Raw genomic sequence first — 27,372 nt, forward strand, 5'->3', positions numbered from 1 at the left:
AACACATGGGGACACTGCAATGGTCATGTGTGGAAAGGGATCACAAGTCATTTTTTTTCAGTGCCGTTATAACTTCGCAGGGTCACTAAATGAACTGCTGTAAGTCAAGGACTACCTATATTCTCCGTTGTATTCTTGCTTACTCTCTTGCAATCCCTTTCTCTCCAAGGAATGTAAACATCACTCCCCTTCTTGTTCATTACCCCAGTACTGGAGTGTGCATTCCAAAGGATGGGGGAGAGAAGGAAACGGAAAGCTGAAGTAAAATTATAAGCGCACTCTGGATCATCTGATTTTCCACTTAGCAACCAAGCTGCCAACTCCAGTTGTGATCCCTAAATGAGGACTATCTATCTGTGCAATCAAAACGTTCTAACCTGCCGCTTTGAAACGATCTTTTCCAAGAGGACCGGAAATAGTCTTAACTTCAAAATGAGCTAGTTGAATTTGCCACTCCAACTGCACCTGGATTCAAGCAGCCTGCTTTGAGGTCATAACCAACATGTAATGATCATCTCTTAAACTCTTTCCAGATCTTCCATTTTGGCTGATAAACACACTTACTTTTAACGTAAACGGCACTTCCGCTTGGGAGAACGACAACGTTGGAAGCTGGGCTGGCAGGTCTGGGGGACTTAACCGTTGCAACGCTACCGCTCGGTACGGGAGTGGACGTCGGGGTAGAGGTAGTAGTTGTGTAGGAGTAACAAACCACTACTGAAGAGGAAGTCAAAGCAGAAGTTTTAGTTGGGTTTTCAAAACAAATTCTGCTTTCTTGAATCATTTCTGGGCCCCACAGAGTCACACAAGATCATCCCCCTGCCTTCAAAGTGTGCCAAACCCCAATTCAAGGCTTGTTCTTTCCGAATATGAAAACTCACTCTCTCTCTCTGTTCTCTGCATTTTCAGCAGGCAACCGGACTTTCTTTGTTTTTCCTTGAAGATGTTTCCGCTTCTCATCTAAGAGGCTTCTTCAGGTTCAGACGAAGTGATGGAGGAGGAGTCAGAGTCAGAATTGAAGAAGCTTCTTGGATGAGAAGCGAAATGTCTTCAAGGAAAAAACAAAAGAAAGTCCGGTTGTCTCCTGAAAAAGCACCTTTGGGATGACTTTGATTTAGATCAGGGGTCGGCAACCTTAAACACTCAAAGAGCCACAAAAGTCCTAACCGGAAGCACCCCGTTCAATTCTGGAGCCAACCGGAAGTCCCGTTCCCCCACCAAAGAGTTTCCTCCTAGCATGGCATCCTTTTTCCTCTATGTGTCCTAACTGAAAGTCCTATCAATTGTGGAGCTGACTGGCGATAGGGAGCCACAGCAGAGGGATGAAAGAGCCACATGCGGCTCCAGAGCCGCGGGTTGCCAACTCCTGACCTAGATGGCAGAAAACTCCCACAGATGTATCTCCCTTCTTCCCAAGCCCCATGTTGTAAGAATATAAAGGCCACTTACCCTCACCTTCTTTGCTTCCTGTTTCTGCAGGGGAAGGGAGAGACGCGTTGTGCTGGAGAGCTGCGTTGGCCACCGCGTTGGCCGTGACGGTGAAGGCTGTTTGTGGAACCAACCGGGGCATCAGAGGAACCAACCGGCGGCCTTCGATGGACCACTCTGAAGAGCTGTTCGGCCCTGACATGCTGAAGGGAAACCCGCAAGTTTAAAAACAGCCTGTTTGCTTTCCACCTGCATTACTTACGCTTTCCCTAATCACAACTTGTCTCCAGAAATCATGAGTGCTCCAACACTGGAGGCTTTTAAGAAGAGATTGGACAACCATTTGTCTGAAACGGCAACAGGGTTTCCTGCTTGAGCAGGGGGTTGGACTAGAAGACCTCCAAGGTCCCTTCCAACTCTGTTACTCTGGAAATACCCGTGTTAAAAAAAAACAGAGGGCAGCTAAAATACACACATTTTAAGGGTCGTGGTGGCATGGTAGTTAAAGTGCAGTATTGCAGGCTGATTCTGCCCGCTGCCAGGAGGTCGATCCTAACCGGCTCAAAGTTGACCCATCCTTCCATCCTTCCAAGGTCCCGTAAAATGAGGACCCATATTGCTGGGGGCAAGAGGCTGACTCTTAAAACTACTTAGAGAGGGCTGGAAAGCAATATGAAACGGTAAAGGTTCCCCTCACACATATGTGCTACTTGTTCCTGACTCTAGGGGGTGGTGCTCATCTCCGTTTCAAAGCCGAAGAACCAGCGCTGTCTAAGACGTCTCTGTGGTCATGTGGCCGGCATGACTCAACGCCAAAGGCGCACCGAACGTTGCTCTCTTCCCACCAAAGATGGTCCCTATTTTTCTACTTGCATTTTTTACGTGCTTTCGAACTGCTAGGTTGGCAGAAGCTGGGACAAGGACTGGGAGCTCTCTCTATTACACCGCACTAGGGATTCGAACAGCTGAATTGCCGACCTTTCGATCAACAAACTCAGTGTCTTACCCACTGAGCCACCGCAAACCTCATGAAATGGTATATAAGTGCTATTGCTATCTACTTGTGGGCTGCCCAACTTTTACAACAAAAGAGAAACAGCCTACTGCTCCCCACTTTTTTTGCGGGGAGGGGGGGGAGCAATGCTCAAGTATTGCTTCTCAATGGCGGCATTGTCACCATCTCTTGTTTGAGGTTAGATCTGCTCTCAACTTGGCCACGTTCTGAAAAAACGCTGAGAATAAGCCGCCCTGGGAAACGTTTGGATCGCAAAGCCTCTCGGTCGAACATGGTTTTAGGATTTTAGCCATCCTGCTTTAGTCTGACCATATTCGTAAAGTGTTAAAAAGGTCTGTTGGACTGAGGCAGGGTAAAAAATTTAATAAAAGCAAGAAAGAAATTACTAGTCTCAACCATGTACCGGACACGGGGGCCCTAAAGGCAAAAGAGACACTCGGAAATGTTGGCTGTGTGAGATCTGGTTAGAAAATGTTCGTAAGGCTGCCATCTTACTTATGTGCGATGGTTGTCAGGCGTTCATCGTTGACCGCCCTCCGAACTTCCGCCCGGTGTCTTTCCGTTGAAATGCTGTTGAAAAAAGACGCGGATTAAATTTAACTTTAAGAGACGAGGTGGCGCAGTGGTTAAAGTGCAGTACTGGAGGCTACTTCAGCTGACTGCTAGCTACAATTCGGCAGCTCAAATCTCACCGGCTCAAGGTGGACTCCGCCTTCCATCCTTCCGAGGTGGGTAAAATGAGGACCCAGATTGTTGGGGGCGATAAGCTGACTGTAAACCGCTTGGAGAGAGGGCTGTAAAGCACTATGAAGCGGTATATATAAGTCTAAGTGCTACTGCTATCTAAGCCGTGGTGGCGCAGTGGTTGAGAATGCAGTATTGCAGGTTGACTCTGCCCACAGCCAGGAGTTCGATCCTCAATGGCTTAAGTTTGACTCGGCCTTCCATCCTTCCGAGGTTGGCAAAACAAGGACCCAGATGTTCGGGGGCAAGAGGCTGACTCTGTAAAATGCTTATACAGGGCTGTAAAAGCACTGTGAAGCGGTATATAAGTCTAAGTGCAATTGCTTGCTATTGCTATTGCTAACTTCAGTTTTTGTGATAACTCCTCCAGATGCTTCCCCTGTTATCTCTCCTGAGGTCAGCTAGCCGAAAAATGAATCGGTTCCAGGCACGTTTGGAAGGGAGTTGGTTTAATGCAGGGGTGTCAAACTCGATTTCATCGAGGGCTGCATCAGGGTTGTGCTTGACCACAGGGGGTGCCAGGGTGGGGGAGCATGGCTGGGGTAGGCGTGGCCAGGTTAGGCATGGCCAGCTTGATGTCACTCATGTCGGGAGGTGGGTATTTTCGGCCGCAACAGCCTCCTACAGCCCTTTGCCAGTAAAAATGGAGCTGGGGGGGGAGGCACGCACAAGCTCCATTTTTTGTGGTAGAGGGCTGCAGGAGGTCATTGCAGCCAAAAATGGGACTCATGAGGGCTGCACCAGTTTCCAGGGGTGGCTGCATCCGGCCCACAGGTCTTGAGTTTGATACCCCTGGTTCAACGGCTCCAAGCAGCCATCTGAGAGGGAGTTGGCTCAAGCACAGCTGTAGCATGGCAGCCCGAAGGCTTCAGGTGGCGAAAGTGTGCAACTGGAGCCGGTCAATGATGAGGAAGAGGAACTGACTTCTGTACCTGATCCAAGAACACACTGGGCAGAGAAAAGGCAGGAGCAGAGAAGGTCAGCCAGGATACTCGCGAGTAGGCAGCCTCGCCCAATGATCTACACCAGAAGCTGGCTATTTAGCCCAGCAGAGAGAGGGAAGCGATGCTGGGAACAATGTGTTGATTTCCTAGCTGTGTGTTTTCTAGTCATTGTGATTTCTGTCTTGCTTTGGATTGACACCGTGCCTTGACTTGAATTATGCCTTGTGATTTTTCTTGCCTCGTGAACCTTCTTGTATTGTGGATTTAATTTAAAGACTTCAGAGGATAATTAGAACTGCATAAAAAACAATGGCTACCGACCAGCCTTCTGTGAAGGACCTGTATACTGCAGGAGTCAAAAAGAGGGCTGGGAAAATATCTACAGACCCCTCGCATCCTCGACATAAACTGTTTCAATTCCTACCCTCAAAACGACGCTATAGAGCACTGCACACCAGAACTACTAGACACAAGGACAGTTTCTTCCCCAATGCCATCACTCTGCTAAACAGCTAATTCCCTCAACACTGTCTAAACTATTGGCTAAATCTGCACTACTATTAATCTTCTCATCGTTCCCATCACCCATCTCCTCCCACATGACTGTAACTTTGTTGCTGGTATCCTTACAGTTTATACCGATATTGATTGTTTCCTGACTGCTTATTTGTACCCTTATTTGACTATCATTAAGTGTTGTACCTTAGAATTCTTGATGAACGTATCTTTTCTTTTATGTATACTGAGTGCGTATGCACGAAGACAAATTCCTTGTGTGTCCAATCACACTTGGCCAATAAAAAAATCTGTTCTGTTCTATTCTATTCTATTTTGTTTGGTGGTTTTATTTTGACTGGGAAACTTTCAAGTGCCTGGTGGACTCACTGGCCATCGCACTGTGGACTAGCCTCGGTCTGCTTTGGCTGGACTTCATTGGGACAGTTCTGAGTTTTTGGTGAAGGGAGTTGTGGGGGAATATTAATAAACCCACTAAACCGCAGGTGTGTGTGTGTGTGTGTGTGTGTGTGTGTGTGTGTGTGTGTGTGTTGCGTGAGCGGGACATTTAAAAGAAGCAAGACTACAGGTAGTCCTCACTTCGTGACGGGAACTGGGACCGGCAACTGTCGCTAAACGACATGGTCATAAAACACAATGTCGCAGCACTGGGCCATCATAAACGACAGCAGGCGCGGCAGTGCTCATTGAGGACTCAGCCTTCCCGAGCAAAGATGTTGTGACTCCAGCCCCCGAACCTGGCCCCATGCCCGAAAGTGACTCCGAGAGTGAGGGGGAAGGGCTGGTAAGGCTTACCTCAGGAGCACCGATTCCTCTGGCTCGGCTCCAGGAGCCAGAACCAGACCAGTCGGAGGATGTAATGAGGCCGTCATCCCGATTCCTCCCTTCCCCAGGCTACGCCTTCAGACCCAGCTGATAATAATAATAATCAAGCTTGGCTTGACCCACGCTTCAGAAGATTAGAGAGGCGGCGTCATCAAAAGGAAGGGGTGGGGCTCGTGCCCCACCCCACAGGATAAATGAGGAGTTTTGGAACTGCTCTCACTCCACGGGAAGCAAAGTTTAGCTGATCCGTTTCAAAGAGAGCTGAAAGTCTTACTCTGTGAGTCATTTGTTTGAACTTTGGCAGGCAGCTGCGATTTCTCTGCCAGGACTGATAAGAGCCGTGAATCCACTGGCTGAAGGCCAGCTCGTGGGTCTGAAGTGGGGAAGGAGACAGAACAAAAGAGAAAAAAACAACAACCACCCGATCCAGGCTAACCGGGATTTACCTCAGCACTCTGGAAAGTTCCCCCAGAAGATCCCGCTTCTCCTTGGTCAGATCTCCCTGGGCCCTCAAGGCACTGATCACTCCGGCGTAGGCTTCCAGTTCTAGCGGTGGGGGGGGAAGAGAGGGGGAACAGGGCAAAAGAGGAAGGAAAGAAGAGGATGAGATTCACAGGAAGTTGCAGGAAACGATCAAGGGACGGGATGACGATCAAGGGATCAACTGGACGTCTTGCCACCTCTCCCTTTAAGAATACCGCAAGGAAAGATCTGGGGAATATTTCTGGCCAAGGGGAAAATGAAAGAGACCAGCTAGGTCAAGGTATTCTGGCTTTCGGTAAAAGTGCAGGATTCAGACTTCAAATTGCTCCTGGCCATTAGAGAAAGGGGGGTGGGGTCTACTGCAGATCCCATCAGTTGACTATCGGGACTCAAAAGAGCCTTTGATGCTGCAACGCTCGCCCACTGGAACATCTCCAGGTTAAGATCTGGCCCCAACTTCCTTTTCTGTCCATAAGAGCCTAACAACCTGTTTCTGGAAATATATTGCTGTGGCCTGTCTGACCCCAGACCCCTCCAGCAGCTAAATCAAAGGAGGAGGAGGAGGAGGAGGAGGGGGCGTGGGAGTCAAGGTCAGCATCAAGGCAACCTGAGAGCTCCGAGGGGGAAGCGGGAATGGAGCTGGCAGAGAGAGAGAGAGAGAGAGAGATAGAGAGAGAGAGAGAGAGAGAGAGAGAGAGAGATGGAGATGGAGATGGGGCCTGGGCCGTCCGTCAGCCCTCAGATGGAGAGTCAACAGCCCCCCAGGTCTGGAGGTGGCTGATGAGGAAGAGGAGGAACAGCTGGGCCCAGTGCCTGACGTGTGGATGCGCAGAAAGCAGAGGAGAGGAGAGCAGTGGAAATCTATGGGCCGGTCCTTGGGACGGAAGAGCCACTGCTGCTAGCGAAGCCCCACCCTAGCTCTGGGGATGAAAGGCAGGGAGCAGAGATGAATAGGTGTGGCAGACAACTATTCATCTTTTGGACGGACGGACTTGTTAGCCTGTGGTGAGAAACTTTTTGCCAGGGCTGCTGGCGCTCCTAATAAAGGAATCTTTGCGTTAACTTCAAGAGGGTTTGTCGTGTTTGGGGAGCTGGGTCAGAACATTGATCTGACGACCAATGGGGTAGTTTTACTCTGGAGGGGGCTGCTAGATTGACAGCAGATTCCCCCTCCCCTCTGCTCCCAACACACCCCTCTTTATTGTACACCACCCAGAGTCCTTCTATAAGAGAGATGGGCATTGTTTTAATTGTTGTGTTACTGTTTTATTCTGGCTGTATACCGCCCTGAGTCTTCGGAGAAGGGCGGTATAAAAATATAAATAATAAATAAATAAATTCTTAATATGATAAAAAAAAACCATTTGGAACTGCATAAAATCACTGGAATCAAGAGACGGATCATTTGATACATTAAATCTTACGATAGATTGGGGGGGGGGGGTTGTCCCTCAAAGCCCTGACCAATAAGATCTCCCATACTTTTACCCTCCTCCTCTTGGTGCTTTAGTATGTGTTACTTCCAGCGAACCGGCTGAATCCAGTGGGATTCAGCCGGTTCGGACCAGCGGGCAAATCGATAGTTGCGACCTGCGGGTAGGCCCGCCCACCCGCCCCAGCTCTATGCCGTCCTATTTAGCCACGTTTTTTTAAACCGTGCGCATGCTCGCAAACTGTCAAAAGCCGCACGCATGCACGGAAAGCGGGTGCGCACATTTTCGGCGCTGGGTGAACCAGTTGTTAAATTATGTGAAGCCGGCCTCCGGTTACTTCATACCCACATCGTACCTGCTTTCCACCTTGAGGTCTAGGATCTTGTCCTTCCCTCCCAGGCTGCACTTACCCAATTTGCGGAGCACCCTTTTGCATTCATCCCTGCTGAGGTCCAGAAGTGTTGGCCACACCACCGGCATCGTTCCTCCGTCAGTCGGCTCCCGCAGAGCTCAGCCTCCCTGCAAAGCCACAGAGCGCGTTAGGGGAGAACGACTTTCTGCGCAACCTTTTGAACGCCATGCTGTGCCCGCCAACCGTTCTGGGTCCTTGTACCCCCTCTGGAGGCAGAACGAAACCTTCCCAAAAAAATCAACAACAACAACCCAGGAAAACAGAGTGGGAAGGGACCTTGGAGGTCTTCCAGTCCAACCCCCCCTGCTCAAGGAGGAGACCCTATACCAGTGTCGGTGAACTATGGCATGTGTGCCGGAAACAGCACGCGAAACCATCCCACGAAGAATGCGCAGCCTCACTGGCTCCTTTTCTGCGTTCCTGTGATAACACACGCGCCAGTCAGCTGGCCGTCATCTGCGGGGGGCAGCAGAACCCGGAAGAGTGGCGTTCTGGCACACATGCGCAGGCCGGCACCCAAGATTCTGGGTTGACGTTGCGCGCATGCATGAGGGCCAGCTGTTCGTTGGGCGCACTTCCAGGCCAGTATCCGGGAGTTTGGGTGCCGGCTCACGCATGCGCGATGGACCACCGCTCATCCGGGTATTGGTGCTCCTGCGCGCACCAGCGGGGCCGTGCATACCTCGCGGGATGGTTTCGCGTGCCACTTCCGGCACACAGGCTGGCACGCGGGAACGTCAAAGGTTCACTATCACGGCCCTATACCATTTCAGACAAATGATTGGCAAAATTCTTAAAAACCTTCAGTGATGGAGCAACTTCTAGTGGCAAGTCGTTTCACTGGATTAATTGTTCCTACTGTGAGGAAATTTCTCCTTAGTTCTAGGTTGCTTCTCTCCTTGATGAGTTTCCACCCATTGCTTCTTGTTCTACCCTCAGGTGCTTTGGAGAATAGCTTGACTCCCTCTTCTTTGTGGCAACCCCTGAGATATTGGAACACTGCTATCATGTCTCCCCTAGTTCTTCTTTTTATTAAACTAGACATACTCAGTTCCTGCAACCGTTCTTCATGTTTTAGCCTCCAGTCCCCTAATCCTCTTGGTTGCTCTTCTCTGCACTCTTTCCAGAATCTCAATGTTTTTAAATATATTGTGGTGGCCAAAACTGGATGCAGTATTCCAAGTGTGGTTTTACTAAGGCTTTATAAACTAATACTAATATTTCATGTGATTTAGAAGGGCCTGGGCATACACAGAGACCTAGCAATTAATTGCTGTTAAAGCAATTGATTTTCCACCTTGGTGATCTGAACATCTGCAGACTTCAACTTCCCAGAATTCCACAGCCAACATTCCGGCCTCCATTAAGCTCGTAAACGGAGGATCACTTATGAACGTATATTGAGAGATCATACTTCATACTTATGACCGTGGCAGCGTCCCCCCGGGGGTGTGTGTGTGTCACGTGATCCCCTTTTGTGACTTTCTTGACAGGCAAAATCAATGGGGAAGCAAGATTCACTTCACCACCGGGCGATTCACTTAGCAAAGGCATTGATTCGCTTAACAGCTGCAGCGAGAAAAGCCGTAAAATGGGGGCAAAACTCACTTAACCGATGTCTCACTTAAATGTTGGGCTCCATTGCGGTCGTAAATGGAGGAGTAGCTGTATTTCAAAATGGAGCAAATTTGAATAAGGTGTGTCTTTTTTTTTTTAACGTTTGGATGCAGAAATTCTGATATGCTGTCCTGGTTAAGGCCTGCACCCCAAATGTCTATGAAGATTCTCAGTCACACAGGTCATGGTTATCCGAAAGCAGAATTTGGTATTCAGCCGGTTCGAACAGATTCGGGTGAACCGGTAGCAGCGACTGAGGGTGGCCGTAATGCCACCCTATTTAGCCATGTTTTCGAGGCCGGGCGCATGCGCAGGAGGCCGGGCGCATGCGCGGAAGGCTGGGCACATGCACGAACGACAGGAGCATGCACAAAAGGCGCATGCGCAGGGCAAACCGGTAGAACCCACCGCTGTCAAAAAGATGTCTTTTCCAAAAAGGCGAGTGGGCTTTCTTCTTCTTCTTTTTTTTAAAATTCCTTTGAAGACGTTTCGCTTCTCAATCCAAGGAGCTTCTTCCGGTTCTGAAGTGAAGAACTGAGGAAGCTTCTTGGAGGAGAAGCGAAACGTCTTCCAGGAAAGACAAAGTCCGCTTGCCTTTTGGAAAAAAAAAAAGCAGCTTGAGGACCGACCTACATCTTAAAACGACCTGCAAATTTTTAATACGAAGACGCTTCGTTTTTATAAGCTGGCAATGGAAATTCTCTGATTTATTTTTTTTTTAAAAGCCGCTGGTGCAAATTCACCACAACTATTGCAAACTCTCAATTCCGACCCTCCCAGCACCAAAAGGCACCCAGCCACACCTCCAGAGAGCCTACAAGTGTGACTCAATCCGGGTTGCATAGGGCAATCGCAAAAGAGTTGCACACACAACCCCCTGAGGGCACGGATATGTAAGGAGAGGAACTGGCACCTCCCAAACACGGTAATTGCAGGAAATGAAAGAGCTCGGAAACCAGGAAGGTTCCAAGCGCACTTCTTCACCCACTCACACAAAAAAGGTTGTTGTTGTTGTTGTTTTAGGCAATGGGCTGGCATCCACAGAGCGGCAACTGCAAGTCAAGACACACCTCGCCAGTTTCCAGAGGCTCCTTTTCGACACGTGGAAGGAGGCGAAGAGGCCGAAAGTTTTCTCCTCCGATTCATAACTATAGCAACGGGGGGGGGGGTGTTTACGGGTAGTCCTCGACTTATGACAACTGAGCCCAAAATTTCTGTTGTTAAGCAAGACATTGGTTAAGTGAGTTTTGCTAGAATTTTGCTGGAGGCTAGAAATATAATCAATCTGAATCTTGCAGTCTGGTCTTCTGTGATCACGGAGAGTTGGTCAACTACCATATTTTTCACTCCATAAGACGCACTTCCATTTTCGGCCACTGCGCATCCTGTTTTCGGCTTCCTTTGTGGAGGTCAAAAATGGGACACTTGGAAGCCGAAAATGGGACGCACGGAGGCTGAAAATGGGACGCACGGAGGCTGAAAAATGGACGCACGGAGGCTGAAAATGGGACACAGAGGCTGAAAATGGAACGCATGGAGGCCAAAAACGGGACACATGGAGGCTGAAAAAGGGACGCACGGAGGCTGAAAATGGGACGCTTGGAGGCCGAAAAAGGGACGCACGGAGGCCGAAAAAGGGACACACGGAGGCCGAAAAAGGGACACATGGAGGCTGAAAAAGGGACGCTTGGAGGCCGAAAAAGGGACACAGAGGCTGAAAATGGGACGCAAGAAGGCCAAAAATGGGATGCATGGAGGCCAAAAATGGGACACATGGAGAATAACAATGGGGCACGCACAGGCCAAAACTGGGATGCGTGGAGGCCAAAACTGGGACCAGCGGAGGCAGAAAATGGCTGAAGGGTGGGGGCCAGTGGGTGGGCGAGGCTTCGGCACTATTCGCTCCATAAGACACACAGACATTTCCACCCACTTTTGAAAGACACAAAAGTGTCTCTTATGGAGCGAAAAATACGTCAATCATTTTAGTAGCAAACAACAACAGTTGTGATGCTCAAGACGAGGGGACTCCAAACTAGGGAACTGTGAGACTTGTGGACTTCCACAACTCCCAGATTATCTGTCCAACAAGCCCCAAGGACTTCTCCTTTCCAGAGAAGCTCAGAGGGGTCTCTCAATTGCTCGTTGGTACCTGCAGCCATGGGATATGAGGAGACCTCACCCTTTGGTGAGTTCTGCAAAGAACTAGTTTGGTCCAGGGGTTAAGGCACCAGGCTACAGAGGGAGAGTTCTAGTCCCGCCTTAGGCATGAAAGCCAGCTGGGTGACTTTGGGTCAATCCCCAGGAAAGGGAGAGTTCTAGTCCTGCCTTAGGCATGAAACCTGGCTGGGTGACTTTGGGCCAATCACCAGGAGATGGAGAGTTCTAGTCCCGCCTTAGGCATGAAAGCCAGCTGGGTGACTTTGGGCCAAACACCAGGAGATGGTGAGTTCTAGTCCTGCCTTAGGCATGAAAGCCAGCTGGGTGACTTTGGGCCAATCACCAGGAGATGGAGAGTTCTAGTCCTGCCTTAGGCATGAAAGCCAGCTGGGTGACTTTGGGCCAAACACCAGGAGATGGAGAGTTCTAGTCCTGCCTTAGGCATGAAAGCCAGCTGGGTGACTTTGGGCCAATCCCCAGGAAAGGGAGAGTTCTAGTCCCGCCTTAGGCATGAAACCTGGCTGGGTGACTTTGGGCCAATCACCAGGAGATGGAGAGTTCTAGTCCCGCCTTAGGCATGAAAGCCAGCTGGGTGACTTTGGGCCAATCACCAGGAGATGGAGAGTTCTAGTCCCGCCTTAGGCATGAAAGCCAGCTGGGTGACTTTGGGCCAATCACCAGGAGATGGAGAGTTCTAGTCCTGCCTTAGGCATGAAAGCCAGCTGGGTGACTTTGGGCCAATCCCCAGGAGATGGTGAGTTCTCTGTCTTTGAACCAGTCTACCGCTCTCAGTCCAACCCACTTCACAGGGTTGCTGTTGTTGTGGGGGAAATAGGAGGCGTCGAGTTGCTGCCTCGAGTTATTTGTAAAAAAGAATAGATACAAATAAATCAACCAATAAATACATAAATAAATAAATGCCTTCCTTAGAGGTTGAGCGCCGAGCTTCAGCAAGTGCAAGCATGCTCCAGGGAAGGAATGTGAATCCAGCACTTCCAGGGGTGGTGTGATTGTCATTCAGCAGTAAACCACAAACCACTTCCTGTTCGGGAAAATCCATTTAAAATTACTGGACCACCCTGAGAATAGCTGGATCCTTGTATCCGAGCACCTTCCTGCATTTCCCAGAAACTGTGCTACATTTTCCACACACTTAGCTGAAGGGTAGTCCGTCCGTGTGTGTGTGTGTGTGTGTGTGTGTGTGTGTGTGTGTGTGTGTCTATCACAAAAGGCAAGCAGATGTTGGTTCACAAAACCTGAGAATCTCTTTATTCCATGCCCTCCTAATAGGCCCCCCTGCAGGCCCTTTGCATGAATTGTTCCTAAATTCTTTTGGGAACCCCGCTAAAAACCATCCACACGTAGTCCTCGATTTATGGCAGTTCATTTAGCGACCGTTCACCATTACAAAGGCGCCGGGAAAAAAGGCGACTTAGGACCTCTTTTCACCCTTACCGACCTTGGGCGTAGCATCCCCCTGGTCATGTGATCAAAACTGAGATGCTTGGCAACGGGTTCATACTTATGACCGTGGCAGCGTTCCGGGATCCGTGTGATCGACCTTCCGAACAAGTAGAGCCAATGGGATTCACTCAACGACCGTGTGACTGATGAACGGCAGCGATTCACTGAACAACCGTGGCAAGAAAGATTGTAAAAGGAGAGGCAAAACTCTATAAATGCCTCTCTTAGCAACAGGTATGTTGGGCTCTCTCATGGTCATAAGTCGAGGATTACTTGTACCGCCTCAGAATGTCACCTGAGGTTACATTCAATAACTGACACACAACATCCTGCCCCAATGGGTTACTAGACACAACTTGGCCAAAATTATAATCAGTTAATAGACAAACGTTGATCTGACAGTTTTGTTCCCAGAATCCTTTGGAAATCCCCTAAATTCTCATCAATATCTCTAATGTCGCCTGTGGATGCATTTAATATCCATCATGCACAGTCCTGCTCCAATGGGTAACTACATAGATTTGGTCAACATTTATGATCCGTCAATAGACAATAGACAAATCCTGGTTTATCTGGCAATTTCGTTCCCAGAATCCTTTGGGAATCCCCTAAATCCTCATTCAGATCTACTAGGAGGTCAGAAGTAAACCTTATATTAATAGAATATAATTCTATTCTATTCTATTCTGCAACCCAACAAGAAAAACACAGACTTCAGAGGATCATTAGAATTGCAGAAAAAATAATTGCTACCAACCTGCCTTCCATTGAGGACCTGTATAGTGCACGAATCAAGAAGAGGGCCGTGAAAATATTTGCAGATCCCTCGCATCAACTCCTACCCTCAAAACTGCACACCAGAACAACTAGACACAAGAACAGTTTTTTCCCGAAGGCCATCACTCTGCTAAACAAATAATTCCCTCAACACTGTCAGACTATTTACTGAATCTGCACTACTATTAATCTTCTCATAGTTCCCATCACCAATCTCTTTCCACTTATGACTGTATGACTATAACTTGTTGCTGGCAATCCTTATGATTTATATTGATATATTGATCATCAATTGTGTTGTAAATGTTGTACCTTGATGAAGGTATCTTTTCTTTTATGTACACTGAGAGCATATGCACCAAAGACAAATTCCTTGTGTGTCCAATCACACTTGGCCAATAAAAAAAAAATTCTATTCTATTCTATTCTAGAATAGGAATACAGTAAGAATGAGAATAGGAGTAGGAATAGAATAGAATAGAATAGAATAGAATAGAATAGAATAGAATAGAATAGAATAGAATAGAATAGAATAGAATAGAATAGAGACAGAGAAGGGAAGGGAAGGGAAGGGAAGGGAAGGGAAGAGAAGACAAGACAAGACAAGACAAGAGAAGGGAAGGGAAGAGAAATACAGGAAGAGAGAGATTACAGAATGAATAGAATAGAATAGTTTGACTAAAATAGCATGTAAAATAGAATAGAATAGAACAGAAGGGAAGAAAAGAGAAGAGAAGAGAATACAGAATGAGTAGAGTAGAGTAGAGTAGAACAGAACAGAACAGAACAGTGGAATGGAATAGAACAGAATAGAGTAGAATAAAACAGAAGAGACGAGAATACAGAATAAATAGAGTAGAGTAGAGTAGACTAGGAGTTGGGAGGGACACTGGAGGTCTTCTAGTCCAACCCCCTGCTTAGGCAGGAAATTCAATACCCGTCAGACATACAACTCTTCCAATGGGTAAGTAGGCAGAGCGGGCCAAAATTAGGATCAGTCAACAGACAGCGGACCTTAAAAAGCTTCAAATGGTCCAGATGAGCAGTTGAAATACACATAGATGGGAGGGAGGGAAAGTCACAGCGGAGGGACCCACAGTGCAAAGGCTTAGCAACTGGCAATTACACACAAAGAAGTTGTGCCTGCATGCAAGGGAGTTGGGTCATCCAAGGACACATCAACCACAGCTTCCTAATTCCAGTTTCCTAGAAGACTTCTGGGGAGGTTGAATTGCCCCAGGCTAGATGTGGCAAGATTTAGGGGCAAATATACGCAACAGAGGGCATTACAAGACAATGGACAATTGTAAAGAACCAGATCAAGACGGAATTTGTTTGCATCAATCCCTATTAAAACCCACACATCCTAAAAACCAAATTGGTTTGAGAAGGACTGGGCTTTCAAACCTTCCGCCTTCTCAAATCCAATAAAATCTTGACTTGCAGTCACAGACCAGCACTAAGAAGAGCAGAAATGCAACAATAATTTAAAAGCTGTAAAATATATTGCGCATAGACAAAAACCTTTTAAAAAACCAACAAAAGGGATAAAACATGAAGTAAAGAAATAATATACAGCTAACTCAATCCATCACTATTCAAAACCCTCTTTAACAAGGGAAATACTGAAAGATAAACAGAACAGAATAATATAGAGTTGGGAGGGACCTTGGAGGTCTTCCAGTCCAACCCTCTGCTCAAGCAGGAGACCCTACACCATGTCAGACAAACAGTTGCCCAATCTCTTCTTCAAAACCTCCAGTGTTGGAGCACCCACAACTTCTAGTGGCAAGTAGTTCCACTGATTCATCGTTCTCACTGTCAGGAAATATGCTTCTCTCCTTAATTAGTTTCCATCTGTTACTTCTTGTCTGGCCTTCAGGTGCTTTGGAGAATAGGTTGACCCCCTGCTCTTCTTTGGGGACAACCCCTCAAATATTGGAAGATGCTATCATGTCACCCCGGTCCTTCCACAACCCAAAAAATACCCCTTTGGATCAGGGGTGAAATCTACTTACCTTCCCTACCGCTTCAAAAGTGTGTGCGCAGAGGGTCAAAAACAGGTAATAACAATGTCTGAGTGGGTGGGCGGAGCTTCGAGCCGCTGCTGCTACCGGTTCGCCAAACCACGTGCCACCGCCGCTACCAGTTCGCCTAAACTGGAACGAACCGGTAGCATTTCACCGCTGCTTTGGATTCTCACCAATGAGTAGACATGAGTAAGGCCAGTATTGCTCCATAGGAGATGGGCCTATCCCCCAACAAAAGCTAAGACACCCCCCCCCCCGCAAAAAAAAAGATAGAAAAGACAATGGGGGGAAAGGAGGGGGGCAGGTAAGAAACTCCAGGGGGGAGGAAAAGAGAGAAATGGCTTCTATTTGCCTTTAAAAGGGGAATGTGGGCTGCCAAGAGAGCACACACACACCAGAAAAAATCTCAGCCAGAAGGAAGTTTGAAAAACAAGAAGCCAATTTTACTTTCCTGCCCTTCAAAATGATTTAAAATGGGGGAGGGGGAGAAGCCTAGGACAGGGGAAGGAAAAACTCACCTGTGGAAAAAGTAAGCATCAAAAATGACCCCCACCGCTACAACTGCCTTTCCCACCGCCCAAAAAAAGGGGAAAACCAGAGAGAGTGAGAGAGAGAGGCTAAAAATAAGGGGAAGGGGAAATTAGAAAAGCAAAAAAGAGGAAGGGGATGCTAGAGGGATAAAAGGGAGGAAGGGGAAACTGGAAAGAAAAAAGAAGGAAGGGGAAATTGGGAAGGAAAAGTGGGGGAAGGGGAAATTGGGAAGGAGAGAAGGAGAAATTGGAAGGAAAAAGGGAAGGAAGGAGAAATTGGAAGGAAAGAAGGGGGAAGTGAACTGGAAGGAGAAGACGAGGAAGGGGAAATTGGAAGGAAAAAGAGAAGGAAGGAGAAATTGGAAGAAGGGGAAGTGAAACTGGAAGAAGAGGAGGAAGGAGAAATTCGAAGGAAAAGGGAAGGGGAAATTGGAAGGAAAGAAGGGGGAAGTGAAACTGGAAGGAGAAGAGGAGGAAGGGGAAATTGGAAGGAAAAGGGAAGGAAGGAGAAATTGGAAGAAGGGGAAGTGAAACTGGAAGGAACAAGGGAAGGAAGGGGAAATTGGAAGGAAAGAAGGGGGAAGTGAACTGGAAGGAGAAGATGAGGAAGGGGAAATTGGAAGGAAAAAGGGAAGGAAGGAGAAATTGGAAGAAGGGGAAGTGAAACTGGAAGGAGAAGATGAGGAAGGGGAAATTGGAAGGAAAAAGGGAAGGAAGGAGAAATTGGAAGAAGGGGGAAGTGAAACTGGAAGGAACAAGGGAAGGAAGGGGAAATTGGAAGGAAAGAAGGGGGAAGTGAACTGGAAGGAGAAGATGAGGAAGGGGAAATTGGAAGGAAAAAGGGAAGGAAGGAGAAATTGGAAGAAGGGGAAGTGAAACTGGAAGGAGAAGATGAGGAAGGGGAAATTGGAAGGAAAAAGGGAAGGAAGGAGAAATTGGAAGAAGGGGGAAGTGAAACTGGAAGGAACAAGGAAGGAAGGGGAAATTGGAAGGAAAGAAGGGGGAAGTGAACTGGAAGGAGAAGATGAGGAAGGGGAAATTGGAAGGAACAAGGGAAGGAAGGGGAAATTGGAAGGAAAGAAGGGGGAAGTGAACTGGAAGGAGAAGAGGAGGAAGGGGAAATTGGAAGGAAAGAAGGGGAAGTGAAACTGGAAGAAGAGGAGGAAGGAGAAATTGGAAGGAAAAGGGAAGGGGAAATTGGAAGGAAAGAAGGGGGAAGTGAAACTGGAAGGAGAAGAGGAGGAAGGGGAAACTGGAAGGAAAAGGGAAGGAAGAAGAAATAGGAAAGAAGAAGGGGGAAGTGAAACTGGAAGGAACAAGGGAAGGAAGGGGAAATTGGAAGGAAAGAAGGGGGAAGTGAACTGGAAGGAGAAGATGAGGAAGGGGAAATTGGAAGGAACAAGGGAAGGAAGGGGAAATTGGAAGGAAAGAAGGGGAAGTGAAACTGGAAGGAGAAGAGGAGGAAGGAGAAATTGGAAGGAAAGAAGGGGAAGTGAAACTGGAAGAAGAGGAGGAAGGAGAAATTGGAAGGAAAAGGAAATTGGAAGGAAAGAAGGGGGAAGTGAAACTGGAAGGAGAAGAGGAGGAAGGGGAAACTGGAAGGAAAAGGGAAGGAAGAAGAAATAGGAAAGAAAAAAGGGGGGAGTGAAATTGGAAGGAGAGGAGGAAGAGGAAATTGGAAGGCGAAGAGGAGGAAGGGGAAATTGGAAGGAAAAAGAGAAAGAAGGAGAAATTGGAAGGAAAGAAGGGGAAGTGAAACTGGAAGGAGAAGAAGAGGAAGGGGAAACTGGAAGGAAAAAAGGGAGGAAGGAGAAACTGGAAAAACGGGGGAAGAGGAAATTAGAGGAAGAGATTCCAAAAAAGAGGAGAAAGGCAAGCCAGAAGGGGAAAAAAAAGAAGGAGGGGAAAGAAAACTAGAGGGAGAGATGCAAAAAAAGGGGGGCAGAGGAAGAGCAAACCAGAAAGAAAGGGGGGAGGGGAGGGAAAAATAAAAGGGATACAAAAAAAGGGAGGAAGGGGAAACCAATGGGATAAAAAGGAGGAACTAGAGCAAGAGATGCAAAAAAAGGAAGGGAGGGGGAATTTGGATAGAAAAAAGGAGGGAAGGGAAAATTAGATGCAAAAAAAGGAAGGGAGGGGAGAAAAGAAGAGGAAAAAAAATGGGGGGGAGGGGAAACTAGAGGAAGAGATGCAACCCACCCCACCCCCCACCCCGCCTTCCACAGTGGGGGTGGGGGGTAGAGATGGAAACCAATCAGGGCCCTGCAAAAATAAAGGGGAGTAAGACCCCTCCCCTCCCATAAAAAGGGGAGGAGAGAAAGACCACCCACTTTTCCTATTTTTTCCCCTCAAAACACCCCCATAATCTCCTCACCCAAAGGAGGACAACAACCCCCCCACACACACACACAAGTTATTCCTCTCTGGCACTCCCCCCCCCCACAAATCCAGGCAGCACCCCACACTCTCCACCGGCTGTGGAGCATGGGAGTTGTAGTCGCTCCCTCCCTCACACACACACACAGACACACACTTTCCATGGAATTCTCAACCCCGCTCCCAGAGGCAGGGGATGATGGGGCTGGGGGGGATGACGACGACGACGACGAGAGCGGGTCGGGCGGGGATGATGGGGCCGGTGGTCCTTCTCCTCAGGAGGGTGATTAGAGGAGAAAGGAGCCTGTGGGCGGCGTGTCAGCTGAGGCGATGGCGGCGGCGGCGGCTGAGGAGTGTGGAGGGGGGGAGGCATCCCTCCCTTCCCCACCCGGGGTGGGGGATGATGGGCTTTGCAGTCCTCCTTTGCACCAACCACCACCGTCCCCGTCATGCTCCCGCCGTCCCCGTCCCTACCGCCGGGCCCCCGCCGGACCCACCTGCCAGCCCTCCCCGGCCCCACCATCGACCCCCCCGCCCCCCGGCGGGCGATGGGCTTCGGGCACCTTCGCGTTTGTTTGGCGGCTCCCGCGGAAGCACCCAAGATGGCAGGGGAGCGCGGGCAGTACGCCTGCGCGGCGCCGCCCGGGGCATGCCGGGGGATGTAGTCCCGCCCCCGTCGGCCTTCTCGCTGCAGGAAGGCAGGGAGGAGGAGCCTCGTCTCCAAAGCAAAGGGCTGGGTGGGAGGAGAGAAAGACCACCCACTTTTCCTATTTTTTCCCCTCAAAACACCCCCATAATCTCCTCACCCAAAGGAGGACAACAACCCCCACACACACACACAAGTTATTCTCTCTGGCACCCCCCACAAATCCAGGCAGCACCCCACACTCTCCACCGGCTGTGGAGCATGGGAGTTGTAGTCGCTCCCTCCCTCACACACACACACAGACACACACTTTCCATGGAATTCTCAACCCCGCTCCCAGAGGCAGGGGATGGTGGGGCTGGGGGGGATGACGACGACGACGACGAGAGCGGGTCGGGCGGGGATGATGGGGCCGGTGGTCCTTCTCCTCAGGAGGGTGATTAGAGGAGAAAGGAGCCTGTGGGCGGCGTGTCAGCTGAGGCGCTGGCGGCGGCGGCTGAGGAGTGTGGAGGGGGGGAGGCATCCCTCCCTTCCCCACCCGGGGTGGGGGATGATGGGCTTTGCAGTCCTCCTTTGCACCAACCACCACCGTCCCCGTCATGCTCCCGCCGTCCCCGTCCCTACCGCCAGGCCCCCGCCGGACCCACCTGCCAGCCCTCCCCGGCGCCACCATCGACCCCTCCGCCCCGCGGCGGCCGATGGGCTTCGGGGCACCTTCGCGTTTGTTTGGCGGCTCCCGCGGAAGCAGCCAAGATGGCAGGGGAGCGCGGGCAGTACGCCTGCGCGGCGGCGCCCGGGGCATGCCGGGGGATGTAGTCCCGCCCCCGTCGGCCTTCTCGCTGCAGGAAGGCAGGGAGGAGGAGCCTCGTCTCCAAAGCAAAGGGCTGGGTGGGAGGAGAGGATTTTTTGTGTGTGTGTATGTGTATAGAGAAGCGATCGGATGGAAGCGTCTAACACTTCCGGTTCCCCATCGCAGCTCCGGCGTGCGGGGCAGGAAGGATGGATGGATGGATGGAATGGGGCAACCCGAACGAAATCCACAGCCAGGAAGCTTTTGATTCACAGAACTGAAAGGGAGCCAAGCGAATCCTCATCCGCGCCGAGTGGTTTTATAGCCGAACGTGAAAAATGAAGGAAAGGGGGATCTGCAAAACCACCCTCACCCCCCCCAATGGGTTATTCAGCTGTCAGCTTTCTCTGATCCAATGGCTGTAATGATTCTATGAATAATATGCATCACCACCCCCTAGTTGGATCTTCAAGCTACGCTAAAGCAAACCAGTTAACTTTGGCCTCCTTATTGCCTTTCATAGGGCATCTGCTGCAGGTAGAAAAATTCTGCCACCGGAAATCAAGGACGAGAACGTGCAAGGCTTTACCTCTTGGGGTCAGATCAGGCGAAAAACGCGAGGTACGGCCAGCCAAGAGGGACACGGGGCTTCTCTTCGCGTTTGGAGTTCTGGCTCCAGGGGATTAAAAAGAGGCGCTTTTAAAACAAAGAAGCAAGGAGGGAATTGGATGGAATTCCAACCCCTGGGAGATTCGTTTGCTTTTATGTCATAAATAAACCTCGTTTGAGTTAAACTAGTTTCCTAAGGAGCACTTTTTTTCTGTTTGCTTTTTTTGCAAAACCCAGTTTTTTAAAAAAAAATAATCAGCCCAAACCAAAATGAGTGAAACGCACGCGCGTTGTCCAAACTCAGCTCTTTGTTCCTTGCAATGCACGCGATTCTGCTTCATTTAAAAGGAAAAGAAAACCATTGCGAGTGAATGGCAATGGTCAGAATCGTTGCAAAGAATGAGATGATGAACTATCATTTTTTTTCCTTCTTTTTCCGGCCACTGTTTTAAAGAAAAAGAGGAGGAGAGGAAGGAAGAAGCGCTGCTGGAAAAATTTCCGGCAGAAAACAAAATATTGGATTAATATAAAGGATTTCTTTGTTCAATGGGAAGAGAGAACACGTGTAGGAGCCAAATTAGAGTGCGAGGTGGGGAAAAATGCAAGTCTTTCCTGCCATCTAGTGGCCGCGTGGCGTATTGCGGCACAGAACCAACAGACCCTATAAATAAATCGGGATTTCTGTTACCTGCTAAACTAGAAAACTTTCAAACTTGGAAATTTAACATGTCCCAAAAGTGCTTTTTCAAGAGGCGACTGGCCTTGCTTTGTTATTCCTTGAAGACATTTCGCTTCTCATCCAAGAAGCTTCTTCAGTTCTGACAGAATGGTAGAGAAGAAGTCTCTATGGAGCAGTGGTGAAATCCAATTTTTTTTTACTACGGGTTCAGTGGGCGTGGCAGGGAAAGCATACTGCAAAATCTCCATTCCCACCCCATTCCAGGGGAAGGATACTGCAAAATCTCCATTCCCATCCCTCTCCAGGGGAAGGATACTGCAAAATCTCCATTCCCACCCCTCTCCAGGGGAAGGATACTGCAAAATCTCCATTCCCACCCCGCTCTAGGGGAAGGATCCTGCAATATCTCCGTTCCCAGCCCGCTCTAGGGGAAGGATACTGCAGAATCTCCGTTCCCACCCCTCTACAGGGGAAGTATACTGCAAAATCCCCATTCCCACCCCGCTCTAGGGGAAGTATACTGCAAAATCTCCGTTCCCACCCCACTCTAGGGGCAGGATACTGCAAAATCCCCATTCCCACCCCGCTCTAGGGGAAGGATACTGCAATATCTCCATTCCCACCCCGCTCTAGGGGAAGGATCCTGCAATATCTCCGTTCCCAGCCCGCTCTAGGGGAAGGATACTGCAGAATCTCCGTTCCCACCCCTCTACAGGGGAAGTATACTGCAAAATCCCCATTCCCACCCCGCTCTAGGGGAAGTATACTGCAAAATCTCCGTTCCCACCCCACTCTAGGGGCAGGATACTGCAAAATCCCCATTCCCACCCCGCTCTAGGGGAAGGATACTGCAATATCTCCATTCCCACCCCGCTCTAGGGGAAGGATACTGCAAAATCTCCATTCCCTCCTCAATCCAGTAGAAGGATACTGCAAAATCTCCATTCCCACCCCGCTCCAGGGGAAGGATACTGCAAAATCAACATTTCCTCCCCACCCCGCTCTAGGGGAAGGATGCTGCAAAATCTCCATTCCCACCCCGCTCTAGGGGAAGGATACTGCAAAATCTCCATTCCCACCCCGCTCTAGGGGAAGGATACTGCAATATCTCCATTCCCACCCCGCTCTAGGGGAAGGATACTGCAATATCTCCATTCCCACCCCGCTCTAGGGGAAGGATACTGCAAAATCTCCATTCCCTCCTCAATCCAGTAGAAGGATACTGCAAAATCTCCATTCCCACCCCGCTCTAGGGGAAGGATACTGCAAAATCTCCATTCCCACCCCGCTCTAGGGGAAGGATCCTGCAATATCTCCATTCCCACCCGCTCTAGGGGAAGGATCCTGCAATATCTCCATTCCCAGCCCTCTCCAGGGGAAGGATACTGCAAAATCTCCATTCCCACCCCGCTGTAGGGGAAGGATACTGCAATATCTCCATTCCCACCCCGCTCTAGGGGAAGGATACTGCAAAATCTCCATTCCCACCCCGCTCTAGGGGAAGGATACTGCAAAATCTCCATTCCCACCCCGCTCTAGGGGAAGGATACTGTAATATCTCCATTCCCACCCCGCTCTAGGGGAAGGATACTGCAATATCTCCATTCCCACCCCGCTCTAGGGGAAGGATACTGCAATATCTCCATTCCCACCCCTCTCCAGGGGAAGGATACTGCAAAATCTCCATTCCCACCCCACTCCAGGGGAAGGATACTGCAAAATCTCCATTCCCACCCCGCTCCAGGGGGAAGGATACTGCAAAATCCTAATTCCCACCCCGCTCTAGGGGAAGGATACTGCAATATCTCCATTCCCACCCCGCTCCAGGGGAAGGATACTGCAAAATCTCCATTCCCACTCCTCTCCAGGGGGAAAGATACTGCAAAATCCTAATTCACACTCCTCTCCAGGGGAAGAATACTGCAAAATCTCCATTCCCACCCCGCTCTAGGGGAAGGATACTGCAAAATCTCCATTCCCATTCCTCTCCAGGGGAAGGATACTGCAAAATCTCCATTCCCACCCCGCTCTAGGGGAAGGATACTGCAAAATCTCCATTCCCACCCTGCTCCAGGGGGAAGGATACTGCAAAATCCCCACTCCTGGGGCCACCCACAGGTGGCATTTGCCGGTTCTCCGAACTGCTCAAAATTTCCACTACCAGTTCTCTAGAACCTGTCAAAACCTGCTGGATTTCACCCCTGCTATGGAGCTTCTCCTTCATTCAGGTCACGGTTGTCCCAAAGGTACTTTTTTGTTCAGGAGGCAACTGGACTTTCTGGTTTTTTTCTTCGAAAACGTTTCGCTTCTCATCCAAGAAGCTTCTTCAGCTCTGACTGGATGGTGGGAAATGGAAGGATTTATACTAAAAGGACTACAACATAGTTCTTTCTGCAGTTCCAAGAAGGCTCCACACCCATTTGCACCACTCAGGTGACCCCGAGGACACAGACCAACCTCCAAGTGGCCTCAACGACTCTCAAGATCTCAAATGGACAGCTAACATCAAAAACATCATTAAAAAAGGACAACAAAGAATGTTCTTTCTGCGCCAACTCAGTAAGCTCAAACTGCCCAAGGAGCTGCTGATCCAATTCTACAGAGGAATTACTGAGTCTGTCATTTGCACCTCTATAACTGTCTGGTTCGGTTCTGCAACCCAACAAGAAAAACACAGACTTCAGAGGATAATTAGAACTGCAGAAAAAATAATTGCTACCAACCTGCCTTCCATTGAGGACCTGTATACTGCACGAATCAAGAAGAGGGCCGTGAAAATATTTGCAGATCCCTCGCATCCTGGACATAAACTGTTTCAACTCCTACCCTCAAAACGACGCTATAGAGCACTGCACACCAGAACAACTAGACACAAGAACAGTGTCTTGTTTCCCGAAGGCCATCACTCTGCTAAACAAATAATTCCCTCAACACTGTCAGACTATTTACTGAATCTGCACTACTATTAATCGTTTCATAGTTCCCATCACCAATCTCTTTCCACTTATGACTGTATGACTATAACTTGTTGCTGGCAATCCTTATGATTTATATTGATATATTGACCATCAATTGTGTTGTAAATGTTGTACCTTGATGAACGTATCTTTTCTTTTATGTACACTGAGAGCATATGCACCAAGACAAATTCCTTGTGTTTCCAATCACACTTGGCCAATAAAAAATTCTATTCTATTCTATTCTATTCTATTCTATTCTATTCTATTCTATTCTATTCTATTCTATTCTATTCTATTCTATTCAGAAAGAGTACTAACCACCAGAGGACCGCAAGGAAATTTCAGTCCTTCCATCCTTCACCATCCAGTCAGAGCTGAAGAAGCTTCTTGGATGAGAAGCGAAACGTCTTCAAGGAAAAAACCAAGGAAGTCCAGTTGCCTCTTGAAAAAAACACCTTTGGAACAACCAGGACCTGGAAGACGGAGAATCTTCACAGACATCTAAGATGGGTGGATTTCAACTCCCAGAATTCCCCATTCAGCATGCTGGGAGTTGACGTCAAGCCATCTTAAGCTTTTCCAAATTTGAAAAACAGTGTGTAACGTGAAAGCCAGTTTGGTGTAATGGCTAGAAACCAGGAGACTGGGAGTTCTAGTCTTAGGCATGAAAGCCGACTGGGTGACTTTGGGCCAATCACCAGGAGACAGTGAGTTCTAGTCCCGCCTTAGGCATGAAAGCCGACTGGGTGACTTTGGGCCAATCACCAGGAGACGGTGAGTTCTAGTCCTGCCCTAGGCATGAATGCCGACTGGGTTACTTTGGGCCAGGAGACGGTGAGTTCTAGTCCTGCCCTAGGCATGAAAGCTGACTGGGTGACTTTGGGCCAATCACCAGGAGACGGTGAGTTCTAGTTCTGCCTTAGGCACGAAAGCCGGCTGGGTGACTTTTGGCCAATCACCAGGAGATGGTGAGTTATAGTCCTGCCTTAGGCACAAAAGCCGGCTGTGTGACTTTAGGGAAGTCATTCACTCTTAGCCCAAACCACCTCACAGGATCGTTGTTGTGAGGAGAAAAAAAAGAGGAGGTACGTTCCCTATCTTGAGTTATTTATAAAGTAATAAAGACAGGGTAATAAATAAACATACAATGTTAGGTATGTAGCATTCTGTGGGAAAGCAGGCATTGCTTTTCCCCGTAGTTTAAAGCAGGATATCCTACCAAGGCGTACAGGATGTCCTCAACAGAATTTTTATCACTAAGGGGAAGGGGAAACTAGAAAAGCAAAAATAGAATAGAATAATGGGAATGGAATGGAATGGAATGGAATGGAATAGAATAGAATAGAATAGAATAGAATAGAATAGAATAGAATAGAATAGAATAGAATTTTTTATTGGCCAAGTGTGATTGGACACACGAGGAATTTGTCTTGGTGCATACGCTCTCAGTGTACATAAAAGAAAAGATACCTTCTTCAAGGTACAACACTTGCAACACTTAATGATAGTCATAGGGAACAAATAAACAATCAAATCATATTAGGAAACAGTCCATATAAATCATAAGGATACCAGCAACAAAGTTATAGTCATACAGTCATAAGTGGAAAGAGATTGGTGATGGGAACGATGAGAAGATTAATAGTAGTGCAGATTCGGTAAATAGTTTGACAGTGTTGAGGGAATTATTTGTTTAGCAGAGTGATGGCCTTTGGGAAAAAGCTGTCCTTGAATAGAATAGAATAGAATTTTTATTGGCCAAGTGTGATTGGACACACAAGGAATTTGTCTTGGTGCATATGCTCTCAGTGTACATAAAAGAAAAGATAACGTTCATCAAGGTACAACATTTACAACACAATTGATGTGTCTAGTTGTTCTGGTGTGCAGTGCTCTATAGCGTCATTTGGAGGGTAGGAGTTGAAACAGTTTATGTCCTGGATGCGAAGGGTCTGTAAATATTTTCAGGGCCCCCTTCTTGATTCGTGCAGTATACAGGTCCTCAATGGAAGGTAGCAGGTTGAGTCCTTCGGGAGAAGGGCGGTATAAAAATCTAAAAAATAAAAATAAAAATAAAAAAATAAAATAAATAAATATTATTTTTTCTGCAGTTCTAATTATCTCTGAAGTCTGTGTCTTTCTTGTTGGGTTGCAGAACCAAACCAGACAGTTATAGAGGTGCAAATGACAGACTCAATCATTCCTCTGTAGAACTGGATCAGCAGCTCCTTGGGCAGTTTGAGCTGACTGAGTTGGCGCAGAAAGAACAGTCTTTGTTGTCCTTTTTTAATGGTGTTTTTGATGTTAGCTGTCCATTTTAGATCTTGCGATATGATAGAACCCAGAAATTTGAAGGTTTCTACTGTTGATACTGTGTTGTCTAGTGTTGTGAGAGGTGGAAGTATGGAAGGGTTTCTCCTAAAGTCTACCATCATTTCTACGGTTTTGAGTGTGTTCAGTTCCAGATTGTTCTGGTCGCACCACAAGGCTAGTCCTTCGACCTCTCGTCTATATGCGGATTCATCATTGTCTCGAATGAGACCAATCACTGTTGTGTCATCTGCGAACTTCAGTAGTTTAACAGATGGATCGTTTGAGATGCAGTCAGGGGAAGGGGAAGCTAGAAAGATAAAAAGGAGGAAGGGGAAACTAGAAGGGAAAAAGGGAGGAAGGAAATTGCATTGCAGTTGTGAAGCTGGATGCAATTTTACAATCGTTTTTTATTGCGACTCAACAGGTCATTAAGTTTAATATCCTCTGAAGTCTGTGTCTGTCTTGTTGGGTTGCAGAACCAAACCAGACAGTTATGGAGGTGCATTATCATTAAGCGACTCACCAGGTTATTAAGCGAATCATGTGGTCACTGAGCAAATCCAGCTTCTGCAATTTGTTTGGTTTGTCAGAAGCCGGTTAGGAAGGTTGCAAACCATGATC

At 48.3% G+C, this 27,372-nt stretch overlaps 1 protein-coding gene across 11 annotated transcripts in view; it reads right to left on the reverse strand.

Moving 5' to 3' along the window:
- The window catches only part of EMSY (EMSY transcriptional repressor, BRCA2 interacting), a 51,976-nt gene extending 31,799 nt beyond the window's left edge, over positions 1-20,177 (reverse strand). For 2 of the 11 annotated variants that reach the window (XM_058185967.1, XM_058185964.1), the window contains exons 1-6: positions 20,048-20,177; positions 7,799-7,907; positions 5,919-6,018; positions 2,939-3,013; positions 1,456-1,631; positions 565-714 (exon numbers count right to left, since the gene is read on the reverse strand). In XM_058185967.1, the coding sequence (XP_058041950.1) occupies positions 565-714; positions 1,456-1,631; positions 2,939-3,013; positions 5,919-6,018; positions 7,799-7,868 (571 nt within the window). In that variant the 5' untranslated portion in view covers positions 7,869-7,907; positions 20,048-20,177. Of the gene's footprint in view, positions 1-564; positions 718-1,449; positions 1,632-2,938; positions 3,014-5,918; positions 6,019-7,798; positions 7,908-15,836; positions 15,980-19,251; positions 19,375-20,047 lie in introns of those variants that run through there. The other 9 variants (XM_058185966.1, XM_058185963.1, XM_058185965.1 and 6 more) reach the window with 7 other exon arrangements.
- Between the last annotated feature and the right edge of the window lie 7,195 nt (positions 20,178-27,372).

The sequence above is a fragment of the Ahaetulla prasina genome, chromosome 5, assembly GCF_028640845.1.
Source record: "Ahaetulla prasina isolate Xishuangbanna chromosome 5, ASM2864084v1, whole genome shotgun sequence".
NCBI classification, from domain to species: domain Eukaryota; kingdom Metazoa; phylum Chordata; class Lepidosauria; order Squamata; family Colubridae; genus Ahaetulla; species Ahaetulla prasina.